Source organism: Scardinius erythrophthalmus, assembly GCF_964197995.2.
Source record: "Scardinius erythrophthalmus genome assembly, chromosome: 6".
Classification (NCBI taxonomy): Eukaryota; Metazoa; Chordata; class Actinopteri; order Cypriniformes; family Leuciscidae; genus Scardinius; species Scardinius erythrophthalmus.
The window spans coordinates 27,490,956-27,512,602 of record NC_138226.1 but is presented as its reverse complement, the minus strand read 5'-3'; the positions used below and the strand labels follow the sequence as shown (position 1 = coordinate 27,512,602).

Genomic DNA, 21,647 nt, shown 5'->3' with positions numbered 1-21,647 from the left:
AAAGTCCCCCTGTAGTTAATCATTTTATTCCTTAAAACTCATCTTCGGTCATAAAAATGACATTAAAAAGTTTTTTTTTTGTTCATGCCTTAAAATAGCTTGATTGTAACTCTACACACTTGCTTCATTTAGAATACACGGTTCTATGAATATGCAAATTAGCCCCGCCTCCACTCACTCACCAGCTCAGAGATCCACTCATTGAGGATCACATGTTGATGTGATTGGTTACAAGGTAGTTTGAGACGCATTTTTGAGACTGTGGTTCACTGCAGTTTTAATGTGAAAATACTCAGCAATGGTGTTGATTGACTTATGAATTTGCACATGGTTTGTATATTACTTAAAGCATATTACAAACACCACATAGACATATAAACAACATTAAAAGCAGGATTTTCACCTCTGGGGGACTTTTAAAATATTAGTTTCCAGGGATACAGACCAATGATATTTAATGCAACACCTACTTTCCACATTCAAATAATTTCAAGAAGAATAAAATAAAACCCTGCTCTTTCTTTTCTTTCTTCTTGAATATCTTATCTTCGTATGTATTGATATGTTGGCGACTGGTGTTTAAAACTGTGTCACTTTCCGTGGGCATCGATACTGAGTGGCTCTTGTCTTTAAATATTGCAAAGCCCACGTATCTCAAGACCCCTGTGAAGGACCACTGCACTGTGCGTTAATCAGAAACAGAGATTAGACCTGTTCACTGGGCCGTGGCCGTGGCCGTGGGAGATTGATTGAAAACAAGCTTTATTATAGATCAACTTCAGGCATGTGGTACTGTTGACTTTGAGCATCTTCATCATGTGTCCAGACTGAGCTGAGGGAGAGTAGTGTGTGCTTCAGTAAGCTCTGCTGTGTAAGTGTAAATGTTTGTGTGTCTGTGTGGCTGTGATAAAGCCGTCTGTTGTTGTTTCCCACAGGTCTATACAGGAACACGGAGAAATGAAGATTGAACAGAGGATAGATGAGGTTTGTTAACACAAGCTGTTCATGTTTGTTTTCAAGTTTTTTTTTACACAGTTGTGTGTTTTTAGTTCAGCTTTTCACAGTTTTCTATGATCACCTACCTACCTCAGTTTTACTGGAAACTATATATATATAAACCTAACAGCTGATATCCACACTTCAAGCTCTCGGGAAACATTGTGCAGCTACCCAAGAGCGCAATATAATTAAGATTTTAATTACTCATGCCTTCGATAGCAATTACGTTTCATAGTCAGGGGGCAAGTAACAAGCTGTGGTGATCTTATGTTATGCTGTTGTGCTCTGCTTGGAACCCCCGAAATACCGTTTCTCTGCTTGTGATGCTGTCCTGACTACATGTGTGATGTTTCCCAGTGTTTGTTATTTGAAAAGAGTACACAACTTTTAGAATTTTAACAGATTTTAAAACACTTGGCATCATACACTTCCTGACTTTGTTTGTGGTTACAGAGAAAAACTTGGCATCATACACTAAACGACTGAGAATCTGTCCAAATATAAAAAGAGAGTCTGCCCAGTACACTATGCAGTTTTCTCTGAAACTCTGTCAATTTCGACTCAAAAGACTTTAGGCAACTCACATTGGCTGACTGTAAAATGGGGAAAAATCTGGTTAAAAGTTGTGTAGTGTATTCCAGCCTTAAGGCCCATTCACACCAATAACCATAACTAAATATAACTGTAAGGATAATAGTGTTCACACCTAATCACGTTCTGCTGTTTCGTCATCTGCCGCTTTAAAGATGCAGTAAGTGATTTTTAAAAAAACGCTGTTGAAAGTTTATCGGACCGAGCATTAAAACACACTAGTAGTAGGAATATAACTTTAAAAACAAGGGTTATGATCAGGCAAGAGATAGGACCCACTAAAATTTCGGAGAAGCATTCCAGCACTGGAGAGACCTTAAGGAGAGTGAAGGTCTGAAAACGAACGTTGAGGTTGCTTTAATTCTTCTCGATATGTGAGTAACGTTGGTTTTGCTGTGTATCACTGAACTATCCAACTTTTGTTTGAATATATTCATGTGCCATCTTCGCTTGTTTGTTCATTTGCATTATTATTATTATAATGAGCCTGGAACTACTAACCTCCTGGATACTCCTCCACCACCAGTTTCAAGCATCGGCTCCCAAAGTGTGTCTGAAAAGTGAGATAACATACTCCTAATATATGGTTTGTCTTTTGGTTCCCCTTTTAGTGATTGTTATAACCTCTTCTTGTCACATTTGTAATATATTAGTTACTTGGACTATCAAGTTATGTAGGGAGCTGTTCATGGAAACTGTTTGTTTTTTGGGATGGAAGGGATGACAAAGGAGTAGAGGAGCTAAATAACAATTAGACATTTGATTTGAATTATCATAGTAACACAAACGGCTTTCGCTTATTCATGACATCATACCCTCGGCGGCAGGCACAGCAGATTCCACTATAGTCGTTGCCTGCGTTGCATAGCGTGTGTGTGGATGTGGGGGCGGAGGCATCAAGATAGGGGTGGGATAGGGATCCTTTTGGGTAGGGGTGTGTTTGTTTTGGAGGTTTCAAATATCAACAGCGTTTACCAGATATCGCTTACTGCACCTTTAAATGCTTCTGCTCTTTAAAGCAGGATGGATTCTGATTGGCTGTCAAAGTTTTACATTCACCAGCTGGAAAAAAAAAAATCGTTCTGAAAGTGATTTCAACGATATTTGTGGTGTGAACTCTGCTATTCTTTGTCTTTATCATTATAGTTATCATCCTTGGTTGGTGTGAATGGACCTTTAAGCTGTTTTGTAAAAACAACAGGTATACATACAGTAGTGGGCAAAAGTAATATCAGACGTAGGAAAAATGATACATTTAACCTTTTAATCATATATTACTAAAAATTGGTTAAAGATTCTGTAATCATATTATGTAGTTGGGCATTTAATCAATTGTTTTGTTTGTGATAACACAATGAAACCTGCCGAATTATGTGGACATACGTTTTGGCAGGACTCTCATACAAAGAAATTATGAATACATACAAAAACAAGAGAGAACTAATGATTTTTGATATTAAAATAAAATCTGTAGCTGTAGTTAACACATAATTTAGTCAGATCAATACCTTAACCAAGCTTAGTGTTTTTTTTTTTTTTTTTTTTCATATTTAAAATATTGAAAACATTTTTGCCACTACTGTATATAAAATAATTTAAAAATAATTGTGTGTGATGTAAAGCCCAAGGAGGCTATTTTTACCGGTGCTTGATTTGATAAAACCTGGAACATTAACCCTCTGTTATTCCTCACTTAGGTGTCAAGTTTAAACATATGTGAGTTCCCTGTTTGTAAGAGTCGTTTTAGAGATAATTTAATATCATTTAACCTTTTTTATTCATGGCCACAATTTTTTTGTTTCTTCACACAGCAACTGCCACAAAAATCACCAACTTCCAATGAATGAAAGTAAAACAAATAAAACATTCAAAACTAATTAATGGAATGAATTAATTAATTAATTAATGAAAATGAATGATTCATCAGTACACACAAAATGTTTGGTTTTAGAGGGTTTCATTAACTTTTTTTTTTTTTTGGTCTGACGTCACCAAGCCCTCTTTTTTTCCAGCCACCTGTCAGTACATACAGACTCATCTTTTTACTCTCCAATTAGTTCCAGATGGATCAAGTCCAGTCCTCATTATTTTATTTTTTTTCTCTTTGAATATCCTGGTTCTCTCAAGAGTAGAATATGAACAACTCTTCATGTTGCTTTTAAAATTTGACACGTCGTAACTCCCCCTGTACCGTAGTGCTTTTGACGTGAATGATACCTCAAACCAAGCGGCTTGTTGAGGGGAGGTAACCTCTTATGTTTATGAGCGATCAGATGTACCATTTTCACCTGGTGAATGACAAAAATATTGCATTGGCTTACATTGAAGGAGAGAACCGAACCGTAACTAGCAACCAGAATATCATAGAGACTTTGGCTTGTAAGAAACCACCCAGAACCGTTTGAAAACCACTCAGTGTAGTAGATTGCTATATCTTTAGTTTGTCAAATTTATTATTTCCATGTAGCATGTTTGCGAAAGTGTGTGAAGCTGGATGAAACCCATTTAATTTGACTGAGGCTGATTTGTTTGCACATACATTCACATTAAAAGTCACTGCTTTAACTGCAATCTCTATCGTTTCATTATAGATCCCAAATGTCTGCTTATCGCATGCAGAAGTTCATTAGAAAGCGCTTTTCTCATATCTGCCTGACCTTAAGGTTCAAAGCGTCTCAACACCTACCGAGGCTTGTTTGTCAGCATCTCCGATAGCTTTTAGAAACTATGACATTTATTCTCCTGTCTGATGTTTGATATTTCACTTAAAGAAGTGTTACAGTTTGGAAATGTCCTTCGACCCAGATCTTAAATCTTGTTGGTCTGGGGCAAATGTCTGATGTTTCAACCGTCATTCAGAATGTTGATGAAGTTAGGATTACTTACTGAACATGACTTATAATTAGGAATAGTGCTTAAATTGATTAAAGCAATCAGATAAATTACATATGCTAATTGGTTAAACTGATCAAAGTTAATTACATGCATTAGCAACACATACAAGTCATACAAGCTGTAGTCGGTCCTGCATTTTTTTTTCTTTGGTGCTGGCCTAACTTTCTGCTTAATAGTAGGTTAATTAAAGAAAGAGTACCGATTAAAAGATTAATAATCTGTTAAAGCCCCCCGTAGTCAATAATTTTTTCCCTTAAAACCCATCTTTGATCCCTAAAAAGACACATTTAAACGTTTTTTCCTTGAAAAAAATTGTCATGCCTTAAAATAGCTTGAATGCAACTCTACAATCTTGCCTCATTTAGTATGCACAGTTCTATGAATATGCAAATAGCCCCGCCTCCACTCACTCACACCAACTCAGAGATCCACTCGTTGACACGTTGACGTGATTGGTTACAAGGTAGTTTGTGACGTCAGAAACACCAGCGATTTCAAACCGTGTTTTTGAGACTGTGTTTGGTTCACTGCAGTTTTAAGCTGAAAATAGCAATGGTGTTGATTGACTTATGAATTTGCATTTGGATTTTCACTACAGGGGGACTTTAACTATTTCTGTTCCCTCAAAAAAAAAAAAAAGTTCATTAAATTTCATTCTTCCTTTCACATAACCTTACAGCTGCTCTCAAATTAATCTGTAAATCAGTTTGAGGACTGATCGTGCTTGACGACTGTGTCTGTGTCAGACATAAATTTCTGCCATTTTATCTGTTCTGTTTTCCTTAGGCTTTAAATGTCCCAGTCTTAACTGGGTAATTAATGCAGTCCCCTCACTCTCTATAAATCTCTCTGTTCACCTCTTTTCCTGTTCTCTTTGTTTCTTTCTCTTTGCCTCATGTATCTTGTCTTTGCCCTTCCTGTCCCGTTCTCACTGTCATATCTCACTCTGTTTCTCACAGGCAGTGGCACCTCTCAGGGAGAAGATACGGGAACTTGAGCTTAGGTATGTTTTTCATCTGCACACAAAAAAAGTACACTATGCTATAGCTTCAAGTCTTGCCCGTGCTTAGTATCACACCGTGGTCTTTTACACATAATAAAACACATTGAGATTTCAGTACATTTCCTTGTTTTATACCTGCTGTTTTTTAATGTATCCACACTTCATATATATATATATATTGTGCAATTGTGAGAAAAAGCACTGATGGGCAAGTGTTAAGTTGAATAGGTTAGAAATGGCATGAGCACATTTCACAGCCTGTAATTACGAAGGACACAGTAAGTGCGTGCCATAAAACAGCCAGTCTGGAGAAGTGTAAGCAGGGTTGAATAGAGGAAGAGACAGGAAGATGGAGCACAATGTGCATCAAGCTTTGATTGGCATGTCAGGATGGAGTTAAAATTGTCTTCAGTGATGAGGTGTGAGGTCTCCGGAGAAGTGTCTGGGTTTTTTTTTCTTCTCACTTTGCCGCATCTCAGCCAGACCTAAAGGAGATTACTTGATGCTGTTTGATTGGCCCGGGCCCCAACTAAACCCGGCACTGACATAATCTCAGAGTATATTACCTGTGTTAGGAGATTCATCAAACAGGCACAAGTGTCATGGCAGCAGTGTGAAATTAATCTACATTTCAAATTAGTTTGGCCAAAGTATCAAAAACAGTTTTTTGGATAGACATTTTGTAACAGGGTTCCACCAGCATGTGCTGTGGTCCATTTTTATTTTTTTTTTATTCTGGCATCGCTCAACAAAAACATCAATTCACAGCTTCCTTGTATTTTAGAGTTTATTTCTGATAATCTAAGCCACCTAAAAATCAAGGTTCCAGATTTATTTTTTCTATTTTTTTCAGTGATGCCATAGAAGAACCATTATTGGTTCCCCCAAAGAATCTTTCAGCGAACAGTTCTTAAAATAACTATATTGTTTTCTTATTGTGAAGAACAATTCCTATTTTAAGAGAGTGTACATAGGTTCTCTGACTGGAAGTGACACTCGCTCGAATATGACTTATAGCACTAATGAATATAATGCATCTCCACATGCAAGACACAAGTATAGCAACAGCAACACAAGCTACATACATGAAATCAGGTTTACAGAATAAAGGAAATTAATCCAGATCTTATTAAAAAAATACTTATTTTTTACATGCATTGGTAAAGGTTTTTCTACGAGGCTTCACTGTGAGTGCATACAAAAAAGAAAAAGAAAAAGAAAAACCCTGATCAGAGTTATCTCTATGGGACTGTGTCCTCTTTGGGACTAGTGAGACAATTGAAATGATCAGTGATGACGTTATCAGTAAAGTCAGGGGACTCTGGAGAGTATCTACAATATCTCTGTGTCTGAGTTGAGAAACTCAAGAATAATTGGTTGAGAGATCCACAAGCACAGAGTCATCCCCCTAGATTATTGAGTTGTTATTGAGTTTCTGTGCTCAGATACTGACATATTTAATACTGACAGGTGAATTTGTACTGGAATGTGTTGATAGAGTAGCAAGAAGAATGGAATGTTTAAATGTGGATCATTTTCATCAGTGTTTTTAATGCTTTTGTGTGTGACTGAATAGTGTGGTGCTTTTGACATATAGAAGACAAATACTAAATACTCTTGAATCTTGCTCATTTAAGGTTTTCTTTTATTCTACAGTTTTACCCAGAAGTACCCACCTGTAAAATTCTTATCCGAGAAGGACCGAAAGAGGATTTTGGTGAGGAGTTTTTTTTTATTTTTTTCTCCAGTCTTCTACGGTGTACAGAACTCTGTCTGTCTATAAGATATATATGGCATACAGGTGGTCATCATAGTTTGACATTTTGTTGTTCATTTTCCACTTTTTGATAGATCACTGGCATTTTTCTTCCTCCAATTGAAATGTTGTTAAATAAAATCTCCTGCGTTTATAGTGTCAGATTGAAGCATATCCAATTTGGCAGCTGTAAAATAACTAGTTATTTCAGAGGGAGCTTTTCAACAGGCTGTGTTGCACACAGATAATTGAGAGTAGAAGTATGTAGAAGCGTTGAGGAAACGAGAAACAGTAGGGAGTTGAAACAATGCTCAAATTCCTTTGATTATGTCCTGTGCTGATTTAGCCCCATGTTGTTATTTAATCCTATCTGATTGCAACTTATTAAAATGTTTCTCAAACTTGTATGACTATACGTCAATAATTTTGGCTTATGAAATGATATACAGTAAGGCTGTGCCGGTAAACTTGACAACCACTTGAAAAAAAATTTGTGAATGCTGTTTTACATGAATATTATGACACGAGTGAAGCACAAAGTATTGTTTACAAAAGAAACAATAGGTTAGCAATTAAATGTTACATCGCAGCCATGGAAACATTGGGATTCATGACGAATAAGAGAGTTGTGCGTGAGTCCATAAATTTAAACTTTGTCTGCTTTGAATTCTGGTTTGCGATCTGGTCACCCGATTATCAGGAAATTTAACAATATTCCATTAGTTATTCCATATAGAAAGCTTGAATTGTCGACATTTAAACAAAACAATTCAAAACAAGAAGAAACCGACTAGCGACTAAATGTGCAGTTCTCTCTATAGGCGCGTTCACTGTGAAGATGACAAGTCAGCATCGTCAACTTAATCTTTGCTGCCGACACAGACACAGAAAATACTAGTTTATTAATAAACGATTAAAATGTCTCCTTGCTGTATTTGACACATTCATGATCATTACTTGTGCCGGTTCTTTGTGACAGCTGTTATGTGCGTTATTGGCAGTGTCACCCTCTGGTTACATGAACATGTCACCACCGCATCAGCACTGAAAACATGGAGATTTTATTTTAGAGAATAATCGCACAACCTATTCGATATAATATAATTATAATAGAATATTCAAAAATCGAAACTCATCCCTGCATGGAATCTCTTGTTCCTTTTCCCAAATTTTCACTCACGTCTCACCCATTTTCTGAGGGGATTATAAACGTTTCTTCTTGGTTCGCTAATATAATAATTAGGCCTATTATATTTGTATTCTTTACTGTGGTAAAGTAGTAAAACGCTGTAGGACAGATAGCCTACATTTTTACTTGCACGTCAAATTCTTTTTAACACGGTTTGTGCTTGTTATTAGACATGGTAAGGCGCGTCAAGTTTATTTGTAAAGTCTATTATTTTTTTAAATAGATTTAACTTTATTATATTATTTAAGTTACCATTATTTACTCATATTTATTTCAATGCTTTACAGGCTTTCGTGTGTTGTTTCTTTGACGGAATTGCTAAAATAAACACCTTTTTGCTCAAATAAACATGTTTTTTTTTTTTTCAAATTTCAAAACAACCCCCCCAATCACCGCACCACCGCTGGTAATTGGTCCATTGCCACCGTCGCAGTCCTAATATACAGTCTTTCCTCTGGTAGATCACCGGTGGCGCAGGATTTGTGGGCTCCCACTTAACTGATAAGCTGATGATGGATGGTCATGAGGTCACTGTTGTGGATAATTTCTTCACTGGCCGCAAGCGCAATGTAGAGCACTGGATCGGCCATGAGAACTTTGAGCTGATCAACCATGATGTGGTGGAGCCTCTCTATATTGAAGGTGAGCACCACCAATTGCTTTTAATGCTTGATTCATCACAGATGATCAATTATAAAGACTAAGGGTTTTTCTACACTGGGCCTGTTTTTTTCCTCGGGTCTGCTTTTCGTGTTTCGTGGCATGCGCATGACATTGCATAATTGAGGATCAATTTTTATTGATTAAATTATTATCGACAATTAAACGACCATCGATTAATCATTAACATCCCTAGTAAACGCACATTAATAACAATGTGTTTGGAGAGCATTGCCTTGTGTTAGATCATGCCAACATCCTTCCAACTACAAATGTAAAATGTTAAATCAAATCTCCACACCATGAATATTGGATCTAGTCTCTTTACTGGACCCCGTCAGAAGATATCCTTTATGTCTGGTATCCAAAACCAACCAGCATGGTTTTGTCTGATATCCAAAACCAGTTAACAGCAAGTCTTTTCTGATACCAAAGCAGTTAACGAAACTCTTAACTCTATTAACTAAAAGTCTTCTATGAGCCTGAGAGAATGAGGAAACCAGACAAGAGGAATTGAATAATTGAATGACAATTGATTATGGTTAAATTATTATAATTGAAAATCACAGATATTTATTATAAAAAAAAAAACACAGATGTATGGTTTGTTTTCTTGCACTACACAAACCCTGGTTGTTATTAAGGGCGTTTTCACACCTGAAAGTCCGCACCAAGTTCCGAACCAAATGTCATGTTTTGATACATTGTATACATTCGGTTAGTTTTGGTTTGGTTTCACATTGCAATTATGCGAGCGCACTAAAGAACTTTACATGACGTACTTGCGTCCTGTCATCGTCATCTATAAGGGCTGCATCTTGACATTGATTGGTTTGTAAACGGACGTGCTTCTGACTTCAGCGTGTTGTCAATTCGGCGGGTAACTTTGACAAGAATGAATGAACAGACGCATATCATTTCCACTATACTTTTATTATTATGGCATTACTCCCCGCAGCACCAACTATACTCGAGGCTAGTTCAAATTCGCCAAATGAACATCCTCGTTGTGCAAACATTTTATTGTTGCCAACATGATGCAGGACAAGTGTGTGTGTTTGTGAGTGTGAATTAGCTGGAAGAAACACTGTGGGCAGGACTGACAGATCTGCACATAAAAATTCTTCTTCAGTTGTTTAGGCTATGCGTGAACCAGCAAAACTTCCTGTAAATGGTCCGAAAGTCCGAACCATACAGAAAATGCTTTCACACTAGAAACAAACCAAACCTTTGTTCAGTTTGATCCGGACCGAGACTACCTCTTTTCGTCGGACCAAATTTCGTCTGTTTGGTCCAGACCGTGGTCCGGGCGCGGTTTCACACCTGTAATTTTGAATCGGACCTAATTGAAAAGTCCGTAAATCCGGACCAAACAAGGTAGGTGTGAAAGGGCCCTAAGAATCCTTAGATATTTCACTTGTGAACATGCAAAATGTTTAAGAAATATTAGTTAGCATGTAAGTAAATACAAATAGTGAACACTGGAAATGAAATGTAACAGATAATAGAAGGCAAGATTATTGTAATAGAATAATATAATAGAAGATAACAGAAACTTGGCAATGTTCATTTTCATTGCTCCATAGTGAAATGTTAAAAAGTAGGTACATAGAGCAGTGAGTTAAAATAATAATAATAGAAACTACATGTCACTCAATGACTGTCTGTGAAATCCACTTGCTGATTACAAGGTATTTCTGTGAAGGATGAGAGTGTTCCAATAACAGTGAAGTTTCAGTTCACTGTTATTGGAACTGAAAGAGAACTGTCAAAGACTGTCAAAGAAAGGAAATTATTTAGGGTGTATTCACACCAGGAAAGTCCGATAGTTCACTTGCTTTGGTCCGGACCAAATAGAATGTTGATTTTTTTTGTTTGGTACGGTTCGCTTTCACACTGCTCTTTTTGCAAGTGAACAAAAATGTGTAAACAAAACCACACGTGTGCTAAGGTCGTCCATTCATTGGACAGGAATTCTCAAGCAGGGAAAAGCAGAAAGTGCACAAACAGGCTCAGCATGGAGATATTTCGTAATGTAATATTTGTTATTTTACTGATTTGGTGTTATTCTCTACAAACGCAATATGAAGAAACTATATGGTATAGACAAAAGCCCGGCCGCACTGACAATTGATTGCTTGGGTCGTTACATGCGCTTCGTGAGGCACACTAGCGCACACACACACACACACACACACACACAAGGTCTCTCGCTCCCTCTCTCTGCCGTGCGCGCGCTCTAGCTCGCTCGCTTTAGACACCATTATGCCAAAATGTCCGTTTTGTTAAGTATCCTCATAAGAGCAGTCAAATAAAAAGGCGCAGTTTTCTACAATTGGGTCGGTTCATGTTCACACCGTAAACGAACCGTACCAGAGTTCGTTTGGAACCGTACCGAGACCACCTCTTCAGCTGGGTCTCGGTTCGATTGTTTGGTCCGCACCCGAGTTCGATTGCTGTATTCACACCTGCCCAAAAGGTCCGCACCAAGGGGGGAAACGAACTAGAGTTCGATTCAATCGAACCAAACGAGGCAGGTGTGAATACACCCTTAGATTTAATGTGAAAGTTCAAGAGTTGGGGACTGACAAAAAACAACTAGTATTAAAGGGAGGCTGCTTTCATAAATTCAGTCCGATTTGAGTACAGTCACTGTCAGTGATTAGACTCGACAGTGGATCCTTGAATGAAGTGATGTAGTGCTTAGAGGACCTTCAGGTCATTCTCTTTGCCCCTATTTGTCAGGCAGCATCAAACCTCCTACCACTTCTGCTAATCAAACCAGGAGAGGCTGGAGGTCGGCTAATTAAAAACAATGGCCGCTATATCTGTAATGCAAAATCTCAGCAGTGTGTTTCAACCCCTGATGAGTACAGGGTTGACACATTCAACTCTGTGACATTAACCACATTCACTCTAGAAAACCGTTAAATCAGTCAAATTGCTTGAATTCTGCGGTAAATGTACCACAGGTATTCACAAACACAATGGCTTTCCGTCTTTTATTCGTATCGCAGTGGTGCACACATCTCTTTTGCCACCAAAATGCTAATATTTTCTCAGTGACGTCAGCAGTGTTTGTCTAAATTAGAGTGGATATTCACAATTTTTGACTTTCACAATATAGGCCTATAATGAAACCACATGAACGAAACTGCATATGTTCGTTCAGAACTTTATGATTTGCCCAACTCTTTGACCTCTGGCAACCCATATAACCGTTATGTTAACAAATGGTCAAAAGTTTAGCAAACTAAATGCCTAGTTTAGTTTTTTTACTGTGGTTTCATTTTACACAAATTAAAATCTGTCACAGATATGTTGACATTTAAACTAAGAAACTGAACATGTTTTTTGAGTTAGATATATCATTTGTACTGAGATTTTAATTGTAATATGTTATCAAGAAATTTGTGCTTCACAGGAAATGCTAAATATATATGTCACACTGGATTGTGTTTAATAAAGCCAGTCAAATTACTGTGATGTAAAGGTCAATCAGCAGATATTCTGTCAGAAGGCACTTTAGATGTCACTTTCAGCCTCTGACAGCATGCCCATGGACTGGCTCATACTTGTCTGGCAGCTTCCATGAGCAGGATTTTTTCAGCCTGTCAAAATTTGGTTTACAAGTAACCAGGCTGCTACAATAGCTGGATTTCCACTTTTGGGCCAAAAGCGAGCATGGTTGTGTTGTGCATGCCAGGGCCATTTACATTACTACTGTCACTTTTGGGGTTTTCTCGGGGCCAACGGCCAGACCTTTTTTAGCCCGCTGAATACCTTGGTCCAAAGCGGGCCAACTGGGTCTTAAGGAGTGGTCATTAACGTGGCGTATGGAGAGGGGCAACACCACTGCTCATTTCCCATGTTTTCAAATCAGGCTACCAGCTAACTTCAACATTACGTCAAGACATTTAAAACATTTTTAAGCTCGAAACTCACTTTTTTTAAGGCACCAGCGAGTGTGAAATTACTTCAGATTGTGATCCGATGGGAATTTTGATCACCGTGTGAGGCAGAAATATATTAATATACAATACTAAAGGTGACTTATGCTAACCATTGCGATAATAATTAGCAGTGGCGGAGCCAGGATATTTTCCTAGGGGTGGCCAGCAACCTGTCTTGGTGGGGTGGCACAGAAATGTTCATTAATCAAACTTAAAAAATGAGTTTGACTAAAGTATTAGTTGGTTTTAGTGCCCACAACCCAACTGAATGCATTGTACTTGATTGTAATTGAGGTAGTGGTGCAATAGATCAAGGGTTAGTCTATCAAGTGGCGTCCGTATTCGATTACAAATGAACAGGACTCACATTTATTTCTGCTTGAAATTACATGTAAAAATTTAATTTAACATGTGCCTTATATTGTGAGCTCACATATTAGTATACATTTGAGGGCAATGTTCATAAATGTGACGTATGTATAACAAATACTTTTTTAAAGTTTTGACGCTGCTTTAATAATATCCACATTTAATCATGTTGTAAATTTTACGCAACTGTTCAGGGATCTACTGTTCGATGGGGGAAGTCTTCTTCGGAACCTGTGTTTTTAGTTTTTTTCTTGTTTTGTTTTCAACTCTTGTTTGATTTGTGCCTGGCACTGAGGCAAAGTTTGCGAGCAACCCTGAAAAGTCTCCTATGTTGTGGTTGTGAAGAGACGGTTCTATGTCTAAATAAACTCAATTCTGGTCAAGTTAAAAAAGAAAGAAACAGCAGTCGTGAGCGGGGTGGCCAACTCACTGGCTCCTTTCCTGACCGAGTGCCTGATCAGTGGTTAAATATTGATGCTGGAGTCTTAAGGAAAGACCAATGGTTCACTTCTGACATGCTTATTGTGAAATGGTGGGATTTTGTGATGTTGTTCTATGGAGGCATGTTAAGGGCGAGTTGTAAGGTAGTGCCGCATGGCTACTGGCCCGGTAGTGGAAACACAACTTGATTTTGGCCTTGTGACTGTTGCCTTTGGCTTGCTCAGTTGGGGATATTTGGGGATATTTAATTGAATTAATCAATCAACGATACTATTGATCAGCATTACCGAACGTAGACGTTCCACTAGAAACAAACATTGATGTATTGTTCTAATTTATTACTGTGAAGCTGCTTTGATACAACCTGTGTTGTGAAAAGCGCTATATAAATAAACTTGACTTGACTTGTGCTTGAGGTACGAGGCTATTGGCCCTACCCGGCACGTTGTTAGCCCTGGCTCACACTCGCCCGACAGTGGAATGAGCCCTTCTGATAATGGAGCTAGTTGCAGAGTTTGTTCATGTAATTGAGTCTTGTAATTGAGTCAAAGCTATTCAGGTGTTGATTACATTTTAGTTTAAGGTGACGTAGTTACATTGTGCTTAAATGTAAGATTGAGTAATATGATATATATTAATTATGTACTTACTATAGAGTTACTTTTAGGGTTAGAGTTTAGTTTAGAGTTAATTACTTGTAATTATGCATAATTTATTGTTATTACTAGTACACGTAGTAACGTGTAACTACGTCACCTTACAATAAAGTGTTACCAAAGTGTTTTGCTTGCTTGAGGCACTTAAACTTGCAAGTAGAAAGTAAATTAGCACTTGTCCTCAAGCACAACTGTATATCCCACTTTTTTTGTCGATTTGGTTGTTTTTGTTTCAGGTGGAAATTCTGAGACTGACTAAGTGACTGTGGCTCTTGGGTTGCCTCTTATATCCTCAAGAAAGACCATTTAGGTAGACCAGGGCCCACATTTGTTTTAATCTCAAGCTATTTTTTGTAAAAAATAAGTTCTTTCAAACTTCGACAAAGCTAAAGAGGCTAATTTTTAACTAAATGTGTATTGTCTCATTAAATGTAATGTACAGGATTTTCACTAATTATTAATGATTACTTTAATGGCTTTGTAATTCTAAAGTAAACATATTAAAGTATGTGAATACATTAATATGGTACTTCACACATGTTATCATAGGCCAGGCTAAAAATTGCAACACTCAGTGTTATAAAGTTTGTAGCACATCTCTCTATTTACCAATGAGTCCTTGGCCTGAAACAGTTTGAAGACTCCTGGGGTTGACCTTAAAGGACTCTTGCACCATTCCTCCATGCCAACTAAACCATAGGACCAGCGTGTCTCTGCTCTTTGATTTTTCATTCCTACTGAGCCTCAATCTACTCTTTTGACTCATCTCCTTCCTCAGCCCTCTAAAACTTATCCCTGCCTATCGCTACATTTAAGCTGGGGGAGGTTGAATGAGAACTTGTCTGTTTATGTTCTGCATCCATTATATTGACTTGCCTATATCTGGTCTGTTTGACATCAGATTGCATATAGTAGACAGAACATTGACAAATGGTAATGAGAATGACCTTTCTGCCATGTCTGTGTGTGTGCCAAAGGATGATGCATCCAGTTTGAGTTGCAGTAAGCCTTCATTTGTGGCATTGGTCCAATGGCTGAGTACTCATAAGTGTCTCTTGGAAAACTGGAAAAGCACATTTTAAAAAAAAATGTGGTTCCTAATTATAGATTCAAAGACTGATTAAGATCTTTAGCCACAAAACCCTCTTTAAACAATCATTTGCATTAACAAGACAACTCATTTGTTTGGGCATATGAACGGGCAGATGGTTACCATCTATTTGGGCTGTTGTTTTGGATTAGCTTTAGGCCATATTCAGTATCTGTAATCATTGTACAGTTGGATGATGTTTATATTGGAATAAACTTAAGTGTGTGTTTGATTTTTATCTGTCCAATCTGTCCTCTGGCGAGAGGATTGGTTCTAAATGGAAAATCACTCAATAAACAGTTCCCCTCTCACTTTTCAACTTCTGTTTTTTTTTACCCCTCTTTTTAAGTTGACCAGATATATCATTTGGCCTCGCCTGCATCGCCACCCAACTACATGTACAACCCTATCAAGACACTGAAAACGAATACTATTGGTACTCTCAACATGCTTGGTGAGTATTACCCAAAAATATTTTTTTTAAGTTTTTAATGAAATCTGAGAGATTTATGTCCATTCCACCAAAATGATGACACTTTAAAATGTCCATGATCCATATCATACGTAATCCATGTGAAAATAGAGCTGCTTAATTGTATTCTGAAGAAAATATTTAATTCAGGGTTTTATTCACATATAAACGTGGATCAGTGCACATCAAATATCAATCGTACTTGCTAAATGCTCAAGAAATGCTTGTGTGACTTGAGATAACAAACCTCATTGGTTCTTGAAAGTCAAGCAAGCACATTTGAGCTTCCGTTTTCAGTATTTTATGTTCTATGTTTATGTGTTGATTAATGTTTAGATGTGAATAAATCTGTTCTTCATATAAAGTGATTGTGCCTCTTTGATTTAAACTTATCAATTCATATGTATTACCTTTGCAAAGTTATTGTGAACTTTTGAAACGTTGGTGGAATGACATTAGCGGTTTCTGGTTCAAGACCAGCAGGTTTTAGAGGATAGTGCAAAGCCATTTTGTGTACGTGTGTGTGTGTGTCATGGAAAAAGGGTATCTGCAATAAGTGACCGAATCAAGGGTCATTTTGTCTGCATAGTATGAGCTGTTAGCAATTCCAATGGCTGCTGTCATAAGACGTTCACAATTGGCATCCACCATCTGATATGCTGTAAAATCCATGGAAAGATCACGAAAAGACACCAATGTTTTAGGTATTACTTGGTAAAAATTAGGCTCTCTCTTATCTTGTGCTTTAAACTGAACAGAAAAACTGAACTCAGCATGATGGACCAGTGCCTTTGCTTTACCATTTTACATTTGTGTTGTTACATGCTCTTCTACTGTTGCTGATTGGGTCGAATTTTGTACCTCAACTGTCTCATCTGTGATGACCATTCAACAGATCTGGGCCTGTATTCATGAAAAATCTTGCTCCTAGTGACAAAATTCTAAGAAAATACTTAGAAATGTGGGTGTTTCCTATTACAATTAAAGAAAAGATCCTTGTAAAGAAAAAAGTAATTCAGAATGCATCTTAATCCTTAAAAGAGGTCTTGAGGTCCAAAATTGTTAGGAGTACGGACAAGGACTTTTAAGAGGCTTAAGAGTTTGAGCATTTAGAAAATGGACAAAACGTGAAGAGGGAGAAGAAATGTGTTGCACACAATGCATGTCAGTGAGTTAATTAGACGCTACACATTCGATCGTGCAGGGATCATGTTTGTGATCGATCTTATTAGAGACACGCTAACATCTCCGACACAGCGCTGAAATGCAATGTGCGTGTGTGTGAGTTAGGGCTGCACGATTTGGGGAAAATGTCATATTGCGATTATTGAGGTCAATATTGTGATGATGATATAATAAACAAATGGTTTCATGAGTCAACTCGCTTGGTTCTCAAGGAAAATGCACACACGGATTAGTGATAATGCTGAAATGTGTATTTCTCAAGTCAAACCAGCAACAACAACTAAATGCACAGTGTTTTCAAATTAAAATAATATTTTTTTTACAAAATGAAATAATGACATCTTTGCATTAATGCAAACTTGTTATTGTCTCAATAGTACAATAGTATAAAATACATAGAACAATAAATAAGAACAAGTATGAAAAGAAAATAAGATATTTTGAACATTCTGTCCAGATGCACAGGGACATTTAAGCAGGATCTGTATTGTGATTGTCAAAACATTTGGTAACTAAACAGAAATTTGTTAAGTTTAGTGACAACATTTTACAATGTTTACATGGTAATGACTGGTAGGCTACTGTTCTTGTTATTATTGCTTGACACAAATTTCTCGATTTCAACTCAAATCTTTTTTGATTCTGATCTTGATTCAATATCGATTCATTGGGATAAATATTAGCTACATGTACATTTTTTTCCTCAAAAAAAAAAAAAAAATCACCCAGTGCTGTAAACATACAGAGAGCCCTGTCAGCTGGTATTATTATTAAAGGTTAAACATAACAACTCAAATTAAATGTGTTTTTTACTAGGCTATAATAACGTTACAATATTTTAATGATATAAGTAAAAATATAATAAATATTTAATATAGTGCACATATTTAGCAAAATACTCCTCTCTATAATTTGTCTATCCAACTAACATGCTATCAAATGACTTTCCTGAGGTATATGTAACGTTATGTGACATGTTCTCCAGCTGTTTTATTGACCTCTTTCCGCGGTTGAAAAACACTGATTGATCGATATTATGTATGAGGCATAAGCATTTCGGTAAGTTGTAGCCTACTGTATCTTTCAACACCCCTATTGTTCATTTGTGTTTATTTACTATTAACTAGTAAAGAGTAAGAGATGTTCGGTTCACGACCACGATCTGACTGTCACGTCACATTTGCAAGCGCCAAAACGCTATTGTTTAAATTTTGTAATAAAATAGACAGAATCCGAGAGCTGAGAATTTGTTTCATATCAAAAGTAACCTGCTCTGTCTTGTCTGTCGGTGTCAGTGTCCTCTTTGCTTCGCGATTTTTCTCTGCGTGAGTAAATGGATGTGTGGCGTGAGAGTGTGTGAAAACTGTCAGTTGCGTGAGTGAGAGCAGGGGCGCAACTACCCAGTGTCAGAGGGGTATACAGCAACAATTTTGAGTTGGGTAAAACAGGAAAAATTACACCTGTAATTTCAAAGTAAAGGCTTAGAATAGACCCAGTACTTAAAAGCGCTCTTTTTTTCCTTCTTGGACAATCAATCACAGTCTTCAAAAGACTTGTCATGCCTAGCAACGGGGTCAGCCCTGCATTCTCACTAAGATGAACTTTTTTTTTTCCTCGCTCAGAGTTGCTCTCAGTTTGGTCCCGAATCTCTCTTAAGCCAAGACTCCTACGTATAAATTTTCAAGCTAAATTAGGTGCTTTCTGAGAGGATTCTTAGAATCTTTAAGAATACGGGCCCTGGTGTTAACAATCTTTAAAGTCCCCATGAAATCAAAATTGTTTTTTTTTTTTTTGGCTTTTAGTATGAATATTAGGGTGGTCCTTATCAAGTCCATTTTTTTTTTTTTTTTTTTTTTTTTTTTGCAAAATGTTAGTGTCTTAACCTCTTAAACTGTTCCTTTTAACTTCAAAATTAGAAATATGCAAAAATGTTGACAAAATGATATTTAGAGGTAGCTCAATCATGTGGAAGATTGCGTATGTTAAGCTGTGCGGCGTTATTGTGATATGCAAGTAACATTAACAGTTGCTGCTAATGAACTACATTTTATTGAAATCAGAGCAACACTGACATGACAACTATGACAACAATCTCAAAAAAAGCACAACAATCCCTCATTTCTGATGCTCAGCACAGTGTTGACTTTTTGCAGTCTGGATAGATCCGTCGGTGATCTTCCACCACATGAAGGAGAAACTGCAATTGTTCTTCAGAGTGTGTGAGATAGCCATTGTATTCTTGAATCAGAGCCACTCCTCTCTCGGCGTGATCATTGACTACTTTCAATGCATGTATGGTTGGTTGCCTGTGCCCCCTGATAATCTGCTTGATTCGGCCAAAGTTCCGGGTCAATTTCAAGGAATGTAATGTAATTTTTTAAACCAAAAAATGTGCTCTAAACCCAAACAATAACCAAGGTGATCATCAATAGAAATATGTATCGATTCCACCAGGAAAGGTAAATCTGCTAAACCGGGTCATGGATGGATTAATTTGGATTTAGTTTCTACAACAAGTAAACTGAGATATGTATCTAAAATACATATTTAGGAATATATGGTGCATTAGATGCTTTTATGGAGATTTTTTTTGGAATTTTACTAGCCAGGTACAATACCAATTCAAATGATCTGTTTTTACGAAAATCATCAAAATCTCAGAAAGTTTAAAGCTATTGAGCTCCCAGTAATAATTATGTTACTGCCATAAAAATTGGCATGCTGTATTTTCTTATATAAAGGAACAATTTGAAGGGTTAAGAGCATGACAATTGGAGACTTTAAAAAGAAGGACCACCCTAATGAATATGTTACTCTTACTGTTATCAATAACCTAGTGTGCTCCAAAACAATGACACTGACATTGATATAAGCATTCAAAACTTACAGTCTCTCACTTCAACCAATATGAATCAATGATTTTGATGACATCACTCTGCACTTCAGCTTCTCATCAGATTCTCTGTACAATCAAATGCTCTCTAGAATCTAAAGCGCCCTGCCCCCAAATAAGAACTGCGGCTAAATTTGGTCACTTGTTTACACATTTACTATCTTGTACATGGTGAGTGGCACATAGTGCACTACAGGATATAGAGGATAGGGAACGATTCAGACAGTGTAAATTTGCTTTCCATTGGGGAGAATGAAGTCTGGTTTCATGTTAATCACACGAAACACCGTAGCGAAAAGCGGAAGCACAGAGCGGCTCATATGCACGAGTCGGCGCAGACCAGAAATCGTATCGGTTCTGTTTGAATTCTGCAGAGAATGCTATTTTTTAAAGCGATATGGTGGAGTAACAGTTAGAGATTAGAAGGAAACTGCGGATTACCGAACTTACGGGCTTTGGACGAGCTGTGATATAAACTAAGTGCTTTCAGGTACTGTTCACCCGGTAACAAGGTGTAACAGCCTCTGGCTTTGGTAATCGTATTGTGGGAGTAAAGTCAGAAAATTGCACCAAGTATAAAAACCATTTACTTCAATTTGATCTTTTGCCTGTTATGTTTGAAAAGGTTAGTGTAGCAAGGTTAGATGTTATGGGAAGAAGGAGATGGGAACCGGCGAACAATCAACAGATTTTAATAATTAAATAAACAAATACAAAAGTAAAGGCAGCAGTCCCTCGCGGACAACTGCTGCCACATAAAACAGAAACAAAACATCAAATAAAATCCAGGCCTGGACTCTCTCGTCCTTCACCGTCGTCGTTCCTCCTTTTATGCTTCCGCTCCTCCGTGAGAGATACGAGACCGGTGCGTCGTGCAGGTGTCGCTCATCAGCAATCACGCCACTGACCTTGTGCCGTTCTGCCACGGGGCTCTGCCTGGTCTTGCTAGCCACAGTTAGCCTGTTTTCTATCATCCATTGTACACTTTCTTTGCACTTCTATCAGATGTCCATTGTCTGTAAGTAGTAGCCATTAAAAACTATAATGTAGGTGTTCTGTTGACATAAAATGATCTATTTTCCATCTACCTGCAATTACATAAAATTGCGTTTGCAGGTTATTGCCTGGTTATTTCTGTGGAATCTGTTTCACAGAGGTCCAACGGCTGTCATTCATAAAATACTTGTGTGTTTAAAGGGGACATGTCATGAAAATCTGACTTTTTCTGGTCATTTGCATTTAAAGGGACACATACAAAAAGGGTCAACTTTGACAAGCTATAATAAATGATCTGGGGGGTATTTTGAGCTGAAATTTCACAGACACATTCTGGGGACACCAATGATTTATATTACATCTTGTGAAAAGAGGCATAATATGTCACCTTTAAATCAATATTTTGATTTTGCCTTAAGCTGCCAGTTAAAGTGTAGTACCTGGGTGCTCAGAAGTGAAAGAAACAGACTGCAGGGTCTTGAAACAGTTTAAACTTGAT

The 21,647-nt window shown here is 37.4% G+C and overlaps 1 protein-coding gene across 2 annotated transcripts in view; it reads left to right on the top strand.

Annotated features, from left to right (window-relative positions):
* The window catches only part of uxs1 (UDP-glucuronate decarboxylase 1), an 89,926-nt gene that overhangs the window by 26,278 nt on the left and 42,001 nt on the right, over positions 1-21,647 (top strand). For both annotated transcript variants that reach the window (XM_081369280.1, XM_081369281.1), the window contains 5 exons: positions 936-984; positions 5,445-5,488; positions 7,145-7,205; positions 8,895-9,075; positions 15,952-16,056. In XM_081369280.1, the coding sequence (XP_081225406.1) occupies positions 936-984; positions 5,445-5,488; positions 7,145-7,205; positions 8,895-9,075; positions 15,952-16,056 (440 nt within the window). The remainder of the gene's footprint in view (positions 1-935; positions 985-5,444; positions 5,489-7,144; positions 7,206-8,894; positions 9,076-15,951; positions 16,057-21,647) is intronic.